At 40.0% G+C, this 21,185-nt stretch overlaps 1 protein-coding gene across 2 annotated transcripts in view; it reads left to right on the forward strand.

Moving 5' to 3' along the window:
• waca (WW domain containing adaptor with coiled-coil a) overlaps nt 1–21,185 on the forward strand; it is a 128,424-nt gene that overhangs the window by 53,903 nt on the left and 53,336 nt on the right. For both annotated transcript variants that reach the window (XM_048562661.1, XM_048562671.1), the window contains 2 exons: nt 1,370–1,615; nt 17,952–18,074. In XM_048562661.1, the coding sequence (XP_048418618.1) occupies nt 1,370–1,615; nt 17,952–18,074 (369 nt within the window). The remainder of the gene's footprint in view (nt 1–1,369; nt 1,616–17,951; nt 18,075–21,185) is intronic.

Here is a 21,185-nt window from a genome sequence, read left to right on the forward strand (position 1 = left end):
ATGCTTAGATAACGTACAAGGCATTGCAAGGATTTTGAATCCATTTTTATAATGATGCACAGACCTTGCACAACCCTGGCTCAGTATGATATTGGGTGAGTGAAGACATGAATAAATGGTAACCTTTCAGTTCTTACCTGAACCTCTGAAACATGTTTGAGGTTTTCTGTAATTAGAATGCTGCTGTTACAGTGCAAGCAATCAAGTTCAAAAGTTCATAAATCTCCTGTTGTGAATCAGACAGTTCGACACTGACTTGAGTTTTTTGATTCTTGTGCTGGCCAGCTCAGATTAGTATTCCTATGGTTACATTGCAAAACACTTCACAAAAAGCAGCAGAGACTAATCTCATTTCAGACAACTATTCACTTTGCATGTTGATCTTGCAGATTCCCAAAAGAGTGTTCACATTTTTTTTAAATCACTAAAACCCTTGGACTTGTTGGAGCAGTTCCTTCTTAGTAACCCAATGTGCTTATGTTTCTTAGCTTAGCTGTGAGGAACTAAGATTATGGGCACCTAGTTCCTTCATTTGACTTCGGGAAAACCCCATCTCCCATGTGAACGTAATCTTTGATTCATGGCTGTTTCACTGCCACTTTTGTTTCACTGAATAATGATGAAACAATACTGAACTCCTACTACTGAGTTGGGTAAAATTATGCATCACAGTCTTTCCTGTCACCTGTGTTAAAGTGAAGACACGAGTATTTAATATTTTTAATTGAATGGTTAGTGTAATCGCTAAAATTGCATGAAACATTTGTTTTAGTTTGTAATGGGGATGCTGACAAGACTGCACTTTTTGATTTTTATCCCTAGTTGGCTTGAAAGTGAAATGTTTCATCTATGGTAAATGTATTGTGATTCATGAAAAATTATATATCAAAAGTAAAAGCAAGATGGTCATCAGTTCTGGGGGCGGAATAAAGAATGTTTTACTGATATTCATGTTGTGATTCTCTTGCCATTTAAGTCTCTCCACCTTGAAGCTTGTCTATTAAATGAAGCAATATCTTGAATTCATGTATGATTTTCACTTTGATGTGTGGTGCAATGAAAGGGCGATGCTGGCCAGGGTTCTGAGATCACTATTCATTGAATAAAGCCATGTTAGCAGGCCAGTGGGGTGATGTTGGTTAAAATTTTCAACAAAACAGCATGTGATGTTACCAAGAACTAGCTGCTACTTTGAGATCCCAATCCATAACGTCCCTTCAAACTAGTATCCAAGGGAGTTTTTGGGAGCATCAAGTGGTTATTATTTTGGAACAGAGGGGAAAAGTTATTATTCCAGACTCTAGTTTTCTTGTAATTATTTTTACAGTTTGTTACATCTTAACATTTTCACCTCCCACTTCTTCCTCAGAGACAGCTTCAGTGGACAAATCAGCCTCTCAATCTTGTGCGACCCCTTCGTCGTCATCGTCAGGAATGACTCCTGCTTCTCAGACTCCATCAGCCACCACATCTACTGTCCCTGTTTCACCTATTCCTCAATCGCCTATTCCTCCTCTACTACAGGACCCAAACCTTTTGAGGCAATTACTTCCTGCTTTGCAAGCCACCTTACAGCTTAACAATGCTAATGTGGATATGTCAAAAATAAATGAAGGTAAGTGATTTTTTTTCTGTTTATAATGTGTTCTTAAGTTCATAAAATAGGTCAGATGGAGATTTTATCTTTTTACAAGATGAGATTGACACAGTTGAAATTTGTTCTTAAAATATGACACTTAGACTGAAACGTTTTCCGTGACATTTTGTTGATTAATTGTAATTTTTTTCTACAGTTTGTTTTTCACCCTCTGCCCTGTGATAGACTTCATGCTTTCATGTCATGTTCAGTTTTGCAAAGTCTTTTAAAATATTGGTTTATCCTTTGAAGAAGGTGGTGTTTATGTTGAGTTCTGGGTCTGACTGTAGAGAAGGGTTGTTTAGACAGATTAAGGTGATTGGCTAAGGAACCAGAGACAACTTGAGGAAATTTTCTTTGTTTGGCACAGGATGTGGGCGTTGCTCGCTAGACCAGCATTTATTGCCGGTCCCTAACTGTATAGAGGGCAGTTAAGATTATAGTCAGCACGTATCTATCTGGATTAAAAAATCAAACGCTGGGGAAACTGAGCAGGTCTGGCAGCATCTGTGGAGAGAAAAACAGCATCAATTTTTTGAGCCTAATGAGAGCCTTGGAACAGTACGGTATAGGAACAGGCCGTTTGGCCCATAGTAAGGGTGTTTGCCAGGTAGGCTGCTAACACATGGTACTGGTCTGAGATTTACGGTAGTGTGAATTGCCTCGACCTTTTTTTTTTAGGAACTCTGTGCTATGGAGTACATATACATACAATCCAATTATAGACTGTTAACCTTTGAAAAAGAATTGTGGATATCTTGTTTCATCTTAAAACGCCTTAAGATTTTAGTTCTACTTAGTCAAAATCCAGACTTAGCGTATTGTGTACAAACTAGTGAAAAACAGAACTGGAAGTGATGCCACCAAAACCAAGGCATATAAATAACAAGCCAGACAGAACACCAGCGCTTCACTGGAGGTATACTGATGATGTTATCCAGTGGGGTAATGAAATGTCTGCAATCAAACACACTGGCTCGGCGAGCAAGTGTACAAACTCAACCATGACTCGAGCTACAAATCTTCTGGAAAAAGTTAAAACACCCTCTGCTTTATTCATAGCTTCATGAGCAATTCCCTTAGATGACAATCTTGATTTATTTACTTTTTGAACGGGCAACCATAAGTATACCATCATCCTCTGCATTCTTAACTCCAGCTATTCTCGGGTGTAAAAGTTTCATTTTACTACCTTGGTTGTGGATGCCTTAGTCCCATATTTGGGTTAGTTTTCAATACTTGGAGATTTATTATTAGTTGTTCTTTGTAATAACGTGGCCTAATTCTAACTGCTCTTGAACTGAGTGAATGGACTCAAATAAGCCAGAGTCAAACACAATTCTGTGCTTGATTTGCATGTTGGCCAGAACTGATAATGACCATGGCTTTCCTTCCCTGAGAGAGATTCTTGAGTCAGCTGTGATTTTTGCAGCAATTCTCACTAATGGGTGACTGTGAAATCAGCTTTATATTTTAGATTTATTAAATGAATTGAAATTCTACCAGCTACCTTCCCTCTGCTTTCTTTGAAGATTTCATAGTTTGAAAGTAGAAGAATTCCACTGTCAGTAGATTGTTAGATTACTTTGAAACTGAAATCTTCCAATGTTTGTTCCTTTTCAAAATTCAAGCTGAGGTTAAGTCAGTGGTGAAATTAAATTCATCATCTTGTAGTGCAGGTCTCTGTCATTTATTTAACTATCTTCTGTGTGAGTTGCAAATCACCAAACGGTGCAAGTTGCAGTTACCTGATTGGAGGTATAGCTAGAGTAGACAGCCAGAGACTTTTTCCTAGGGTGAAGGTAGCTTTTACAAGGGGTCATAGTTTTAAAGTGAAAGGATGTAGATATCGGGGAAGATGTCTGAGATAGATTCTATACTCAGAGTGGTAGGGGCGTGGAGTGCATTGCCGGAGAGGGTAGTGGAGTCAGCCTCATTAGGGGCATTTAAATGGCTATTAGATAGGCATATGGATGATAGTGTAAGGTAGTGGTGGAGGTTAGATAGACCTTTGGTTTAGGGGGGTAAAAGTTCGGAACAACATCGTGGGCCGAAAGGTCTGTCCTGTGTTGTACTGTTCTATGTTCTATGTTATGTGGATTGGTTATGCAAAATTATTCGAAGTGTCCAGGGATGCGCAGGCTAGGTGGGTTAGCCATGGTGGTTGTTGGGTTAGGGTGCTCTTTGGATGCTTGGTGCAGATTTGATGGACCGTCTGGCCTCTTTGCACAGTGTAGTGATTTTATGAATCTATAAATTGCCATAGAACAGGTACTATCATGCATTTTGTGATGAGTGTTGTTGGCTGGCCAGCGTTTATTGCCTGTCTCTAGTTGCCCTTGAGAAGATGGTGGTGAGCTGCCTTCTTGAACTGCTACAGCCCACTGTTAACCCACAGTGTCATTCAGAAGGGAATCCCAGGATTTTGACCCAGTGACAGTGAAGGAACTGCAATTGTATTTCCAACTCTGGTGAGTAGCTTGGTGGGGAACTTGAAGCAGGCAGTGTTCCCACATATCTGCTGCCCTTGTCCTTCTAGCTGGAAGTGGTTCTGGGTTTGGAAGATGCTGTCTGAGGATCTTCGGTGAATTTCTGCAGTGCATCTTATAGATAGTATGCATTGATGCCACTGAATGTTGGTGGTAGCGGGAGTGGATGCTAGTGGATGTAGTGCTAGTCAAGCAGACTGCTTTGTCCTTGCTGGTGTCAAGCTTCTTGAGTGTTGCTGGAGCTGCTCCTGTCCAGGCAAGTAGGGAGCATTCCATCACACTCCTGAGTTATGCCTTTAGATGATGGACAGGCTTTGGGGAATCAGGAGGTGAGTGATTCACTGCAGTATTCAGAGCCTCTGACCTGCTGTTGTAGCCACTGCATTTATGTGGTGAGCCCAGTTGAGTTTCTGGACAATAAAGCCCCCAGGAGGTTGATCATGGGGGATTCAGTGATGGTAATGCCATTGAATGTCAAGGGGTGGTGGTTAGATAGTCTGTCTCTTACTGGTCATGGCTGTAGCCTGGCATTTGTGCGACATAAATTTTACTTGCCACTTGTCAGCCCAATTCTGAACATTGTCCAGATCTTGTTGCATTTGAACGTGGACTGCTTCAGTATCTGAAGAACAAAAACAAAGTTTCTGGAAAAGCCCGGCAGATCTGGCAGCATCTGTGAAGGAAAAATCTTTACGTTTTGGATTCGGTGACCCTTGGAGTCACGAATGGTACTGAATATTGTGCAGTTGTTGGTGAATGTTCCTACTTCTACTCTTATGATGGAGGGATGGTCATTGATAAAGCCGTTGAAGATGGTTGAGCTGAGGACACTACCCTGAGGAATTCCTGCACAGATGTCTCTGAGCTGAGATGATTGATCTCCAACAACCACGACCATCTTCCAATGTGTCAGGCATGACTCCAACCACTGGAAAGTTTGCCTTCTGATACCTGTTGATTCCAGTTCTGTGAGGGCTCCTTGAGGCCACGCTCAGTCAAATGCAGCCTTGATGTCAAGGCCTGGTACTCTTGCCTCACCTCTGGAATTCAGCTCTCTCATCCATTTTTGAACCAAGGCTGTAATGAGATGAAGAACTGAGTGGCCCTGGCGGAACCCAAACCGAGCGTCACTGAGCAGATGCTGTTTGGCGCTATTGATGACACATCCTATCAGTTTACTGATGAACAAGAATAGACTGATGGTGTGGTAATTGGCTGGATTGGATTTGCCATGCTTTTCACATACAGGACACGCACGGGCAATTTTCCATGTTGGATATATACCAGTGTTGTAACTGTACTGGAACAGCTTGGCCAAGGAAGCAGCAAGTTCTGGAGCCCAAGACTTCAGTAGTGTTGCCGGAATGTTATCGGGGCCCTTGGCATTTGCAGTATCCAGTGTTTCCAGCCGTTTCTTGATATCACGTGGCGTTGCTGAAGACTGGTATCTGTAATGCTGAGGACCACTGGAGGAGGCCGAGCTGAATCATTCACTCGGCACTTCTGACTTGAAGGTTGCTGCAGGTGCGTCGGCCTTGCCTTTTGCACTATTGTGCTGAGTTGCTCCATCAGAGGATGGGGATATTTGTGGAGCTGTCTCCTCCAGTGAATTGTTTAATTGTCCACTACAGTTCACAATTGAATGTGGCAGGACTGCAGAGCTTTAATCAGTTTTTTTTTTGTGGAATCACTTAGCTCTGCCTGTCGTTTGCTGCTTGTGCTGTTTTGTCATACATGTAGGCCTGTTTTGGTGACTTCACCAGAGTAGATCCTCTTCTTTTGGTATGTCTGGTGCTGTTTTTGGCAAGCCCACCTGCACTGTCCATTGAACCAGCGTTGATTCACTGGCTTGATGGTAATGGTTGAATGGGGATATACCGGGCCATGAGGTTACAGGTCGTGCTGGAGTACAGTTCTGCTGTTAATACCCCGCCTTGAGTTGCCAGATCTGTTTGAAGTCTGTCCAATTTAGCATAGTACTAGTCCCGTACAAAACAATGGAGGTTATTCTCAACCTGAAGAAGGTCTTTTGTCTCCACAAGGACTCTGTATTGGTCGCTCTTGCTGACACTGTCATGGACAGATGCATCTGCAACTGGCTGTTTGGTAAGGAATAGTTCATGTACGTTTTCCGGTCTTGTTAGTTCCCTCGCCACCTGCTGCAGATCCAGTCTAGAAGCTGTGATCTTTAGAATCTAACCTGCTTGATCTGTAGTACTGCCGCTGAGCCACTGTCGAAATCCCCCACCCAGAATGCATTTTGTACCTTTGCCATCCTCAGCGCTACCTCTACGTGTTGCTCAATGTAGAGGACTACTGATATACCAGCTGAGGGAGAATCGTATATAGTAATCAGCAGGGGGTTTCCTTGCCCATGTTTCATCTGAAGCCACGAGACTTGATGGAGTCCAGAGTCAAAATTGAGGAATCCCAGGGCAACTCCTTCCCTGTGAATACCTTGGTAGCGCCACCTCTGTTGGGTCTGTCCTGCTGGTGGTGCAAGACGTATCCAGAAATGGTGATTGTAGTGTCCTGAGCCATTGTAAGTTGCGATTTTGAGTATGACTGTCAGGTTATTACCTGACTAGCCTGTGAGACAGCTCATCCAATTTTGGCACAAGCCCCCAGATATTGGTGAGGAGGACTTTACAGTGTTGACAGGGCTGTTTCTGCCATTGACTTTTCTGGACCTTGGGTTGATGCCAAGTGATCCGTTCTGTTTCATTTCTTTGACATTTTGTAGCGATTGGCTTGCGAGGCCTTTTTAGAGGGCATTTGAATATCAACCACATTGCTGTAGGTCTGGAGTCACATATAGATCAGACCAGGTGAGGATGGCAGACTGCCTTTTCTGAAGGACAGTCGTGAGCCAAATGCATTTTGATATGACACGCAAAGAGAATCAAAGGGTCGTCCCAGAGATTTCAGTGCAAGTTTTCCATCTGCCGTCTTTACTGAGTGATCCTGTCTTCTCTAACTTGTTGCAAGAAAACCTTTCTTGGTAGCAATGAAAGCCTTCAGCATATCTTATTAACCAACTTTTGCATGTTATTTTAATTTGCTTGTTTGCTTTTCTACCGTTCATAATTCATCTTCACGTGCTTTCTGAATTTTCAATTAATTTGAAACTCTTATTCTGTAGAATCTTCAAGTTGAGATTCATCTTGTCTTTTATGGCAGTGAGCATTACAGACTGTATTTCTTCCTGAGGTTGATATACTTAGACCTTTTTTTAAAATCTACTCCCAGACCTTATGTCTTTAATGTGTGACTTTTCTTGTGGTTTGAAATTGAAGTTATCTAGTTGGTTTTTGTTTTCCAAGGATTTTGCTAAACTTGACAATTTTGTCCACTTAGCTTTACCACTCTTATGTTTTTCTTGGGAGTTTAGTAAAACTGCTGCATTATAACATGGTTTCCACTGTTTGAGTGTTTAAACTTTATTCTGGCTGTCAGTGTAATGGTAATTTTCCTTGCCTCATATCCATACTACCCTTGAATTCACTTAACTGGAGGATGATATTGATCTGATGCCTGATAACCATGTAACTATTGCTTATTGGAGTTGGTGCTTTGTGATGATGAGGTAATTTCAAAGATGATTTTTAATGTTGGGTCATGTTGCTCGTGCATATAGCAGTGCACCTATTGAAAGCAGATATTTTAATCCCACTGTTCCTGTTCTTGTGCCATTTTCATTGAATGGAATCTTGCAGTGTAGGAAGAGATTTGCTCCATTTTGCCTGTAATAAGTTTTTTTTTTGGAAGAGTTTCCCAGTTTTCCCCACTTGCTGGACTTTACCTCCTAATCTCTCATGTTTTTCTCTTCACTTGCATCCGTTCCTTTTCTGAAAGATGAAATGCAAATTGCTTTCACCATCCTATTTGTGTAATGTTTTCCAAATGACCTAACTTGCTGTGTTATCACATTAAATCTTCCCATAAGGTCCTCTACATATTTTGAATAACAATTCTATCTATTTAGTTCTGAATGAATACTTGAAATATCTTGCTGTTGGCATTGCACCTAGTTTCCAGTGACCACTGGGAGTGGTAATGAATCTAGCCAATGTCACTGGCAACCCACAAATGCAAGTTATTTGGTAAAAATAACTTGCATTTGTGTTATTTGGTAAAAATTCTTTGTGTGCAGGTTTGACAACTTTTAAAATATGATGTCTTGACTTGTCAATGCTCCACCTAACACAATGTGTGTGTACAAAGTTTAGCCGTTGGGCAGTGTTACTGGCTAGGCTGGTAACTAGGACTGTAGAGGGCGGCTTTAAACTAATTAGATTGGTGGAGGGTTTGGGAAAGGGGAAATGTAGGCTTAAAGAGGAGGATATGGAAGTAATACAAAGTAACCACTTGGATAATTACCTCATCATCACAAAGTACCAACTCCAATAAGCAATGGTTGCATGGTTATCAGGCATCAGATCAATATCATCCTCCAGTTAATAAGTGAATTCAAGGGTACGTATGGATATGAGGCAAGGAAAATGACCATTACACTTTGACACCCAGACTGAGACAGAGTATACAAACATTGAAAATGAGCAGGAGATAGGGTGGTGTAAAGAATAGCTTGAAAGGTAAAATTAATAATTTGAATGCACGCTGTATTTGGAATACAATAAATGAATGCAACACAATAGGTTTAAGGCTATGATATTGTAGCCAACACGGATTCATAGTTAAAAGAGATCAAAGTTTGGACTAAATATTCATGAGTATATGACTTCTGGAAAGGACAGGAAGGAAATTGTGGTGGACTAGTAGTATTAGTGTGGGATGGAATAAGTATAGTAACAAGGAATGATCATGAATCTGAAGGGGATGAAGGTAAGAAATAAAAATGGAATGAAGACATTGAATGTCAATTGGCCCCTTGACAGTACCTCTGTGTTGGAACAGAGAATTCATCAAGAGGTATTGCAGGCATGTAACCAAATCAGTACGATAATCATACATGATTTTCATTTTCATGTGGATTGGATTGGTTAGATTGGGTGAGAAAGAATTTTTAGTGTTATTTGGGAGTTTCCTAAAGTAAGTGAAGGATCAGAATCAGCCAGTTGTGGATCTGGTAATGCATAATGAAGCAGGTTTAATATTATGTCAGAGTGAAAGATCCCCTTAGAAATATGACCAGAACATTGTAGCATTTAGCGTTCAGTTCAGTCTGAGGGGAGGAACTTAGATTGAAAGCTATTATGTGATGCTGAGAAAGGGGTCGTTATACAGGAATGAGGGCGAAACTGACTGAAGTGGGCTGGTGTTGAGCAGCAAAGACATTTGAGGAATAGGAGCAGATGTTTTTAGAAAATAGTTCATGGCTCACAGCAAAGACATATTGCAGTGAGTTAGACGATTCTAGGAACGTTAAAGATGATGTCAGTGAAAGAAAAACATAATGTGGAAAAGGTTAGTAGTTAGCAAGTGTCTTGTTCAAGTTTTAAAAACCAACAAAAGACAATCAAACAAAATGAGGGAGAATAAACTTTGTTCATAGACGTGCAAGTGATATCAACACAGACAACACAAGATTCTTCATGTACATAAAAAGGCAGAGAAAAGTCAGTGAACAAAAGCCCCTTAAGAGAATGAGGCTGGAGAAATAATAGAAATCTAGGCACTGGCAGAGGAGTCGGAATAATTAGGAACAAAAACAAAGTTGCTGGAAAAGCTCAGCAGGTCTGGCAGCATCTGTGAAGGAAAATACAGAGTTAACGTTGCGGGTTTGGTGACCCTTTCTCAGAACTATTCTTGATCCTGATGTAGAGCATTCACAGTTCTTTCAGTTTTTATTTAGTTGTAATAATTACATTGGATCAGTCTCCACAGTAAAAAAAAAATGCAAAGTATTCTGAAATTACTACATATTCAAGGATCAAAAGGAGACGAGGCAATAAATATAAAAACCACCACCTGGAGAAAAAGTGCTAGGGAAGCTAACGGGACTAAAGATCAAAAGTCCCTTGGATCTGTTATTTGGAACATGTTAGCCCTCTATTATTAAGGATGTAATAGCAGAACATTTAAAAATACATGATATGATCAAACAGAGTCAGCATGACTTGATAAAGGTGATATGGTAAATGACAAAGTTATGCTCATTCGCCGAGGACATAACAAATAGTGTAGATAAACTGGAAAACAGTGAATGTGGCATGTTAGCATTTTCAGAAGACACTTGATAAGGTGTTGGAGGTGGTATATTAACACGTACAGAGCATTGCCAGATGAGCAGAGGGCAGAGTTAGGAAAGGTTATTTTCAAGATCGCAACCTGTAACTTGTTGAGTGCCACGGAAATCAGCAGTGTTGGGGTTCACAATGGTGTACAATCTATATTAATAAACTTGAATGAGGAAAGCAAATTTACTGTAGCCAAGTTTGTGGGCAGCCCAAGACGGGTTGGAAAAGCAAGTGGTAATGGTGAAATAAATAATCTGCAGAAGGATTTGGACAGGTTAAGCAAGTAGGCAAAATCTTGGTAGATGGGATATTACATAAGAAAATGTAAGATTATGCACTTGGGCAGGAAGAATAGAGGAGCTGAATGTTTTAAATGGAGGAAGACCGGAAAATTACAGAACAAGGTTTGGGATGCATGAATCACAAAAAGCGAGTATTTGAGTTCAGCGGGTAATATGGAAATCAAATGCAATGTTGGCCTTTGCTTCAGAGGAAATGGAATATAAAAATATGGACCACTTGCTAAAATTATGTCAGGCACTGGTGACAACACAGCTGGACTACTATGAAAAGATTTGGGCCCCTACTGAAGGAAAGATACACTGGCATTGGAGGCAGTCCAGAAATGGTTCACTTGGCCAGTTATTGAGGGGCTGTTTTTTGAGGAGAAATTCATTAGATTGGGCCTGTACATACTAGAACTCAAAAAAAAGAGATACAACCTTATTAAAACATAAAAGATACTTAGGAGACTTGACAGATTAGTTTGGGGAAGGTTGGTACCCTTGTGAGAGAATCTATGACCAGAGGGCATAACCTCAGTATAAGGGGGTCACCCATTTCAGAAAGATGAGAAATTTCTTCTCATAAAGGATATAACTTGACAAATTTGTACTGTTCTAATAAATCTTGTTTGGGTTCCTCCTAATGCTTTTGTATCATTTGGTAATGAGACCAGATCTGAGTTGAAGATAACATCTGCTTTTTGATTGTAATCTTGTAGAATTGAGCCCTTTTTTTTAAACATAGGAATTTTTGAACCTAGTTGATGTGTATCTGAATTTCCATGTTCCTGTATTTTTCAATTTAAATTTAACATTTGCTTTCCTGGAATTCTGGGGATTTGTATTTTACTTAACTCCAGTGTAAATTATGCATAGACAGATACAGTGCAACAGGAGCTATTTATCTCGTTCTTGTCTGTGCCAACTACTTGGAATTTGATTACTCCAAATTTTTTTTCATCTTTCCCCAACTCGATGCAGTACTTTATTGCAATATTTATTTGGTTCCTTTCTGAAAGTTAGTATTCAAACAGTATTTTCTATTTTATCAGGCAGAGCCGTCCAATTTTTTTTTGCCTTTTCATTTTCTGGTATTGTTGCTAATCACGTTAAATCTATGTCTTCCGATTCTCAATCTTTCATAACTAGAATCTGTTGTACTTGATCGACTCTATCTAAACCCATCACAGTTTAGAAAATTTCTAATTAACCTTCTCTGTTATGGAGAAAGGTCTTAACTTTTCCATTGGTTTATGAAACTGTCACTTCCTATCACAGCAACCATTTCAGTTAATCTGTCTCATGTACAAAATAGAGCCCCCAAATCAAAGCCATTAATTGAGATCAAAAATGACGATAGTGTGTGTGCTGAACTCTGAGGAACATGATTGTATAAATTTCCAACCAGTTTGAACAACAGCCACAATTTTTCTGTCTTTTAGTCAATTTTATTTCTCAACTTTTAGGCTTGTTCGTAAGATTGAAGCCAAATATGTGGTGTTTCATCAAATACCTTTTGAAAATGTACATGCGCAGCACTTGCATCTCTCTCATCTGCCCCATCGATTAGTCGATCAAAAATTTGAATCAACTTAGTTGAACCAAGTTTACCCTAAATAGATTTGTGCTGTCTTTTGTTAGACCAGTTTTACTCAAATGGCTATTAATTTTCCTTGGATTATTGAGATTGTCCTCCGTAAAATCTGTTGCATGTTGCTATGCTATTCAAAGAGCTTTGGAATATTTTTCGTTGATAACTGTTAATTGTATTTCTGTGCTGTGGCCTTGCCACTCTGCTTTGCAGATTTTAGTTGGATTCTTCTCTTATCAAGGTGACATTTCATTTGCTGCCGTTTTGTATGTAATCCAATTTTCTAACTCCACTGTCGTCCAACCAGCCCTGTTTTTAATTGCCTTATCATCATCTCTGCATGCAGAACAGAAGTTCAGAAATAAAATTGGCCAATCAAGCCTGTCTGGCCAGTGCTACACTAAATTTGCACTAGGCCCATAGCTTTGAATGTTATGACACTTGAACTGCTCACTGAAATACAAGGTTACCTACCTCAACTACTCTGTCAGCTCCTCACAGGAGCAGGTTTGTTTTTAGATTTAGCAGTGGTTACTGGACTTTTGAAGCTGAATGTAGAAGCTCTTATTCCTCTGTGTCTGTTACATCTAAAAGCTGAGGTTCTCTTCCTGCTGCGAGAATTGCATGTAAGACTATCTATTTTCATGAATTTGTCTTTGCCAAAAGTCTGTTTATGGGCTGTTCCTGTATTGGGACAATTAATTAATCGTAGTTAATACATGTTTTGTTGAGCATTTTGATAGTTACAGGGAAGCCATTTCTTTTTATTTTGTTTTTTTTTAAACTGTCGTGTAAAAGTGAAATAGGTTTTGTTTCTGGTAGCTGAACTAATTGAATTGTATCTAGAACACAACGCCTTACACGTGACTTTAAATAAGATGTATTTGGAAGGAGTTTGATCTGGTCTATAATATTCCGTGTACATAATTGTAACTATGTAGAATGACATCATTCTGCTTTAATTAGACCGTTTTAAGAACAATTAAGGATCCATCTCTGACCTTTTGGAAATTGTTAATTATATTTGCATTGAGAATTTAATTTTCATAATTTAAAAATATGTAATCCTCTATCATGCTAGCTTTTCTTATTGAAGATTAGTGTTTGCATTTCTGCAACTTTGTTCAAAATACATCTAGCTAGATACGACTACTTCAGTTCAACTTGTCTAAATCTCCATATTTCATCCATGACAGCAAAGTAGTTTGTTGTACTTCACATGGGTGGTTAGATGGTCTACTTGTTTTTAACTTTTCTGCTTAACGTTAGGTTCTATATGCTTTTCCACTGTTGATCACAGATTGTTGCCCTGCAGCAGAACATGCAGAATTCAAACCATTTGGGATATTGTAAGTCATCGCTTCTAGCAACTTTGTCTTCTAACTTGATGGTATTATTCACTTATGAGTGATTTGTGTTGTGTTGTGTTGTGGCCACTTGAGTTTTGGCAGAGTATGGAAATAGACATTGTTTTGTAATGCTTTAGTGATCTGTTAGAGTTCAGTCAAACAACTTGATTACTGGAATCAAACTGGTAAAGATGTCATTTTTATCAATCCATAGTTTAGAATAATGGCGCAAGTAATGCTGAAAAAGATATTTTGTTGAAGGTTTTGCCGCCTGCACCCAATGAGCACATGCTTGCCAAAAGCAGTGCCCAACATCAGATGTAATTCCATAATTGCTCAAGAGTTTGAAAATAATCTTGCTTAAATCAAAATTGATCTGACAACGAATTTAAGATTGCCAGTCAGGCTCGCAGTATAGTGCAGTTGGGTGTACTGGTCGCGACAAAAACTGCAGGGTGCTATTCTTTGCGGACAAAAAGAACGTGGATATACACAAAACTCAAAAAAAGTGACATTCCTTCTTTGATTCATTTCTCAGAGCAATGCTTTAGAATCAAAGAATCCCTGCAGTGTGAAAGTAGGCCATTCAGCCCATCAAGTCCACACTGACCCTCTGCAGAACATACCACCTAGACCCACCCCCTACCGTACCATTTCCGACCCTAGACACATAACCAGGCCATCTAACCTACGCATCTTTGGACTGTGGAAAGAAATAGGGGCACCCAGAGAAAACGCATGCAGACGTGAGGAGAACATGCAAACTCCACGCAGGTAGTAATCCAAGGCTAGAATTGACTACGGGTGCCTGGCGCTGAGAGTCAGCAGTGCTAACCATTGTGCCACCCCTTGGCTGATCAGAGTTAACCTATCTGGCTTAAACTTAAATGAAGCTTGCCAGTTGACTTTGAATCATCATTTAAGGGGATGGGTTAATGTAGTGATTGTGTCACTGGGCTAGTAATACAGAACATCAAGCAAATGTTTTTGGGTCATAGGTTCAAATCCCATCATGTCAGGGATTTATGTTTTATCCTGGATTTTTTTTTTGTTGAATTCAGAGTAGCCACTATCATTGTTGTTCATACCTATCTGGTTCACTTTTTCCTTTCAGGTATTGACATCTGTTATACCTACCTGTACTAGCTTACATGTGATTTAGACCTAGAGCAATATGGTTGACACTTAACTGCTCTCTGGCAATTATAGATGGACAGTAAATGCTGACCTCATCAGTGATTCCCACCTTTTATGATGAATTTACAAAAATTGGTATTTTAAAAATGAGTTTTGCTTTACATTGATATTTTTCCAAAAAATATCATTCAGTACAAGGTATAAAAATTCAATAAAAATGAATTTTCAGCAATGCTGAAGTTCTGTATGAGGAAAATGGGCATTTGTGTGAAAGCACTTGTCTAGCTGAAGTCAGATATATTGCATATGAGGAGGAAATGTTTGTAGGATTGGTTTCACAATGACATAATTGCTGAGTTATAATTCCAAATTAGTTCAAGTGATTTGAGTAAATATAGAGTAGCGTCTGTGATGAAAGCATGGAAGACCCCCACTAGCATGAGCTGCAAGGCATTGATTGGAGTCTCCTGATACAGCTTCTCCAGGATTTGTTAATCAAAATGTTGGATCTAACTTCCTAGCTTCCCCATTGTTTGCCATATTGAACTGGGCTTCATAAGTGTTAGGGTATGGTGTGAGTGTATAAGTGCGCCCCTAGTGAAAAATCATGTTTGCACATGGGGGTAAATTCCAGCTGAAAATTTTTCACTGGAATATTGCTCTGGCCAAAGTGTCAAGAAATTGGTTAGACATAGGTGTAAGCATTTTGTTAGTTCAGTAGATTTGAATTCCCTTTGTATTGACTTCTCACAATATCCTTTTTTTGAAAAACATGTTCAGTTTTTGTTTTGAAACTGAAGGAATTTCATGATGGTGACTCAATCTGTCAGTATTTCACCACGAAAGTTTGGAAACCTAGTTCTTTGATTGTCTGTTCTTCGAGCTTAATCGTCGTATTTTTATCTGCTGCAGTCAGGATCAAAAGAATTTTAAACACCCAGATCTGGAACATCAATCTCTTCACTGACTGATTTAAAAATTAACTTGGAAGCAGTTACAAGTGAAGAGTTGAAATACTGTGCAAGACTTCAGAGCATTTTAAAATACTAGGTGCATGGACAAGCATATTGGTTGAAATAACAGAACAATAAGGTTGATTTCAACATAGGTTCAGTGCTGGCTCTGATTTGAAGCATGTACTATGTTGAAACTTCAACTTAGTTCATATCGTCATACTTTGGAACTTTGTACAAGTGGCTGGAGGAACAGGAGAAAACAGCAATGGATCTTGAAGGTTTTGTGGTTTGATTCACATTGCAAAGCAAGGAAGACATTTGAGAATATGGTCTGATTTTTGTTAAAATTTATTTCATGCTTTGGCTTTTTTTTTAAAGAAAATAAGTACCATCACCAAAGTCTTTCTGTTTTGCTTAATTACTCACTTTCTCCAAGTGCCAAGTCGTCATTTTTCCTAAGTGCTTTCAATGGACTTTAGTTCTTGAAGTGAAATGAACAAATTTATGTTATACTGGTGAATTAGACTTTGCAGATAGCTTGTGCTGACTTGTTTCATGATTTCCAGGTGAACCCATGCTCATTCTGTCTTTTTAACTCGAGTCTGATTTGACAAGATTAATTCAGTTTATTTTGTGTTAGTGACATTGCAAAATCATCATCCTTTTACCTGAAACTGAAGTGACTTTGCCAATTTAAAATAAAAATCCTGATTAGATTTGAGCCAATCTTAGTGCCTCAGATTCAAGAATTTTGTTATGTGACCGCTTGTTGATGCATGTTGATGTTGAGAATTATGCTTTGCCTTGTCACTTTGGCAGTGCTTTCCATAGGATTCTGTCATGCTCCTCACATGTTTACTGTTGCCTGCACTGCTTTGTGTTGCCTCATGTAATTTTATCAAATTTATTTAAGTAACTTCCATTTTATGCTGTTTTCTATTCCCTGCAAAGTTTGCATTTTGGCAGAGATGCTTATATGTTCCATTTGGAAACTCTTGATTTGAAGAATCCATCTTGTTGACTGTTGCCTTCAATTGTCATTGCCAGTTCTCTGCTCTGAATCAAGTCAATGATTCAGTGAGCCTTGCACTTTTGTAGAAGACACAAGAATCTTAGGAAATGTCTTTCAAAAAAAAAGTCAGTTGATTCTGCAGATATTTAGACACTTAAAAGAACTATTGGAGGTTTTGAGGTGTGACCTATGTGTAGAGTTATAATCCGACAGAGTGGATGTTGAGAAGATGCTTTCTTTGATCGGAGAGACTGGGACCCAAGGGCACAGCCTTAGACTAAAGGGAAGACCTTTTAGAACAGAGATAAGGAGAAACTTCTTCAGCCAGAGTGGTGAATCTATGGAATTCACTGTCACAGAAGGCTGTGGAGATCAGGTATATTGAGTACATTTAAGACTGAGATAGATAGGTTCTTGATTATCAAGGGGATCAAGGGTTCTGGGGAGAAGGCGGGAGAAAGGTTTGAGGAACTTTTCAGCCAAAATTGAATGGCAGAGCAGACTCGATGGACTGAATGGCCTAATTTCTGCCCCTGTGTCTCATGGTCTTAAACTTCTGTATAGTACATGACAGTTAAATAATAATTTATAACAAAAACAGAAGTTGCTGGTAAAGCTCAGCAGGTCTGGCAGCATCTGTGAAGAAAAATCAGAGTGAACATTTTGGGTCCAGTGACCCTTCCTCAGAACTCTGCTGAGCTTTTCCAGCAACTTCTGTTTTTATTCATGATTTACAACATATGCAGATCTTTCAGTTTAAGTGCTCATTTATGTTGTGCTGCAGATTGCTCTTGATTGCACTTGTGTTATAAGTATTCCATTTCCTACCTTGTAAGTACTAGAATTGTTGCATAACTTTTGAAAGTATATTGGCTAGTTTGAAAAGAATGTTTTATGACTTGGATGCCATGTAGATAGAGCTAACTGTATGCCGCATGCGCTTTTGCAAAGGTCAGTAATCTAGGTTCTCTTTTCAGCAATTGTACTTTCTAAGATGATTACACTGTAGATGCAGGGGTTGGCTCCTGTATTTTGGTGATGCATTTTTTAATAATTTCTCATGGCTCAGCCAAAAATGAAAACAGGCTTATTATTTCAAAAGAACTAATGCCTAAGTTGGAATTCAGATTCTAATTAGAGACAGCACTAATCACCTGCTAGAATTATTGAGTTGCAGTCTATTGAATCAGAATTTAATAGCAAAGACCATCTAATTTTACTTGACCTATTGTGAATAGTTTACATGTTATCATTGCATAGCAGAAGTTTAAGGAAGCACTTCCCTTTTGTCTTGCAGTCCTTACAGCTGCTGTCACACAAGCTTCCTTACAGTCTATGCTTCATAAGCTCCTCACGGCTGGACCATCAGCTTTAAGCATCACTACTCTCCTTTCCCAAGCTGCACAGTTGTCTTCTCAGGGTAAGGTTAAAATAATATGTACTTTTGCTTCCTATCAGCACTTAAAAATTGCAATGATCTCCAAACCATCCCTCGAGGTTCAGAATGTTATCATGTATTTTGGAATGCGTTGATTTGTTTACTTTCTTTATGTGCCTATCCAGTTGAGGGTTAGTAATATTGGCAGGAGATCAGTTACCTCAAACCAGTACTGGAAGGCCTTGATGAAGTATTTCCAGCTGGATGAGGAAAATTCCACTGCTTTGGGCAGTCAGATGTTTGCTCTACAAATATTTTGGTGAAAACGTTGCTAAAACTCTGGTTAAAACTTGTATTCTTAATACACTACAACTCCCAGTATTTAATTCATGGTTGTGCATATTTTTTTAAAAAGTTTCCTTGAAATCTTGTCCTGATTTGGATGTGTGAGTGAGTTCTGTTGCAGATTGCATTGCCCTTTTCAGTCATTCACTTTACTGTTCTGAAAGATCAGCAACAATTATACAAGTAGGAACCAATTCAAACTGGCACTTCATAAATAGTATTAAAAAAGAATGAGCTGAATCTTAAGGCTTCAATTTGGTCTTCAACTTTGATCAATAATGCTCCATTGTTTGACTTGATGACCTTGCAGTTAGGGTAACAAGTGACAGTTGATCAACAAAGCTAATAAAATAGGGATCTTCACAGGAGTTTAGTCCTGCTTTTAACAGTGCAGATAAAGCTCCTTCTGTGCAATTCCATTCCAAAGCATGTCAACAAGTTGCTTTCTTACGATGTGATGACAATTGCCCAACAGAAGGTCAGAGTTTATATGAATAAGCGAAAACACAAGTAAAATGTCTCCAACTTTCATAATAGTGTGAAAAGTCCTCAGAATGTGAACATTAATACTGGGAGTAGTTTTTTCCTTGTCCTTGATTAACTGTCCTGTCACTTTTGCTGTTCTGCTTTTGCTCAGTTGCTGAGTTAGCCAATTGCTGCCTTGCTCCTCTTCGTATTATTGAATTAAGGGTGAGCATCAGTCTTCAACTTCAAATCTCACTTTACAAATTATTTTTACATCATTGATTGCTGTGATCATTTCAAATATCTGTAATTCTGCTTTCCTCGTTTGTCTTTGTCATGCTATTTTTGTTAAAACTTGTGTGTCTGAGAATGGGTTAATGGCATGAGAGATGATCACTGACAAGAAAAATGATGTGAAGGAGAACAGTTTTCATCTCTGGAGCTCGAACTTAAATACTTGTAAATATGTATTTTATAATTCTGTACATTACCATTTGATTTGCAGAATTGATGTAAATGTATTGTTTCTCCCCCCCCTCCCCAGTTCTCCCCATTCCTATTACGAACAACTGAGCAGCTGACCACCAAATTACCTGAGGCAGTTTTTACCTATTAACCACCGCTGTTAAGTCACCCATGTTTTCAGTTGATTAATTTACGTGCAATTGAAGTAAATGTGTATAATTCATTCACAAACAATGTATACTTGTCTGTTTTTAAAAAAAACAGTTAATACACATGTGCAAATGCTCTTAGCTGTGAATTGAAATGACCTGAGTTAACATTTCTTATTCTGTGAGCATTCTAATTCCACACTTCACAGCTTGGTTAGAGTTTCTGCTGTTAGCACAGTGGACAATTTGAGTACAAATGGCACCTGTTTGAAGAAATATTTTCTCACCTTGTGTGACTGAGTTCAAAGAAAAATTTCAGTCAGCTAAATTTCACTTGCATCAGTGCAGTCGTACAACACTTCAAAATGTAAACAAAGTTAAATCATTTGGGAGTCAAATTGTTCAGTTTGCTGGTTTGACATACCTCAGAAGTAAGAGACTTCAGTCAGATATATATGTTCTTTTATAATAAAACGTGAGGCTGGATGAACACAGCAGGCCCAGCAGCATCTCAGGAGCACAAAAGCTGACTTTTCGGGTCTAGACCCTTCATCAGAGAGGGGGATGGGGTGAGGGTTCTGGAATAAGTAGGGGGAGAGAGGGGGAGGTGGACCGAAGATGGAGAGAAAAGATGATAGGTGGAGAGGAGAGTATAGGTGGGGAGGTAGGGAGGGGATAGGTCAGTCCAGGGAAGACGGACAGGTCAAGGAGGTGGGATGAGGTTAGTAGGTAGGAGATGGAGGTGCGGCTTGGGGTGGGAGGAAGGGATGGGTGAGAGGAAGAACCGGTTAGGGAGGCAGACACAGGTTGGACTGGTTTTGGGATGCAGTGGGTGGAGGGGAAGAGCTGGGCTGGTTGTGTGGTGCAGTAGGGGGAGGGAACGAACTGGGCTGGTTTTGGGATGAGGTGGGGGAAGGGGAGATTTTGAAGCTGGTGAAGTCCACATTGATACCATTGGGCTGCAGGGTTCCCAAGCGGAATATGAGTTGCTGTTCCTGCAACCTTCGGGTGGCATCATTGTGGCACTGCAGGAGGCCCAGGATGGACATGTCATCTAAAGAATGGGAGGGGGAGTGGAAGTGGTTGGCGACTGGGAGGTACAGTTGTTTATTGCGAACCGAGCGGAGGTGTTCTGCAAAGCGGTCCCCAAGCCTCCGCTTGGTTTCCCCAATGTAGAGGAAGCCACACCGGGTACATTGGATGCAGTATACCACATTGGCAGATGTGCAGGTGAACCTCTGCTTAATATGGAAAGTCATCTTGGGGCCTGGGATAGGGGTGAGGGAGGAGGTGTGGGGGCAAGTGTAGCATTTCCTGCGGTTGCAGGGGAAGGTGCCGGGTGTGGTCGGGTTGGAGGGCAGTGTGGAGCGAACAAGGGAGTCACGGAGAGAGTGGTCTCTCCGGAAAGCAGACAAGGGTGGGGATGGAAAAATGTCTTGGATGGTGGGGTCGGATTGTAGATGGCGGAAGTGTCGGAGGGTGATGCGTTGTATCCGGAGGTTGGTGGGGTGGTGTGTGAGAACGAGGGGGATCCTCTTTGGGCGGTTGTGGCGGGGGCAGGGTGTGAGGGATGTGTTGCGGGAGACGCGGCCAAGGGCATTCTCGACCACTCTGGGGGGGAAAGTTGCGGTCCTTGAAGAACTTGGACATCTGGCATGTGCGGGAGTGGAATGCCTCATTGTGGGAGTGGAGGCGGAGGAATTGGGAATAGGGGATGGAATTTTTGCAG

This window comes from Stegostoma tigrinum, chromosome 2 (genome assembly GCF_030684315.1).
Source record: "Stegostoma tigrinum isolate sSteTig4 chromosome 2, sSteTig4.hap1, whole genome shotgun sequence".
In the NCBI taxonomy this organism is placed as follows: Eukaryota; Metazoa; Chordata; class Chondrichthyes; order Orectolobiformes; family Stegostomatidae; genus Stegostoma; species Stegostoma tigrinum.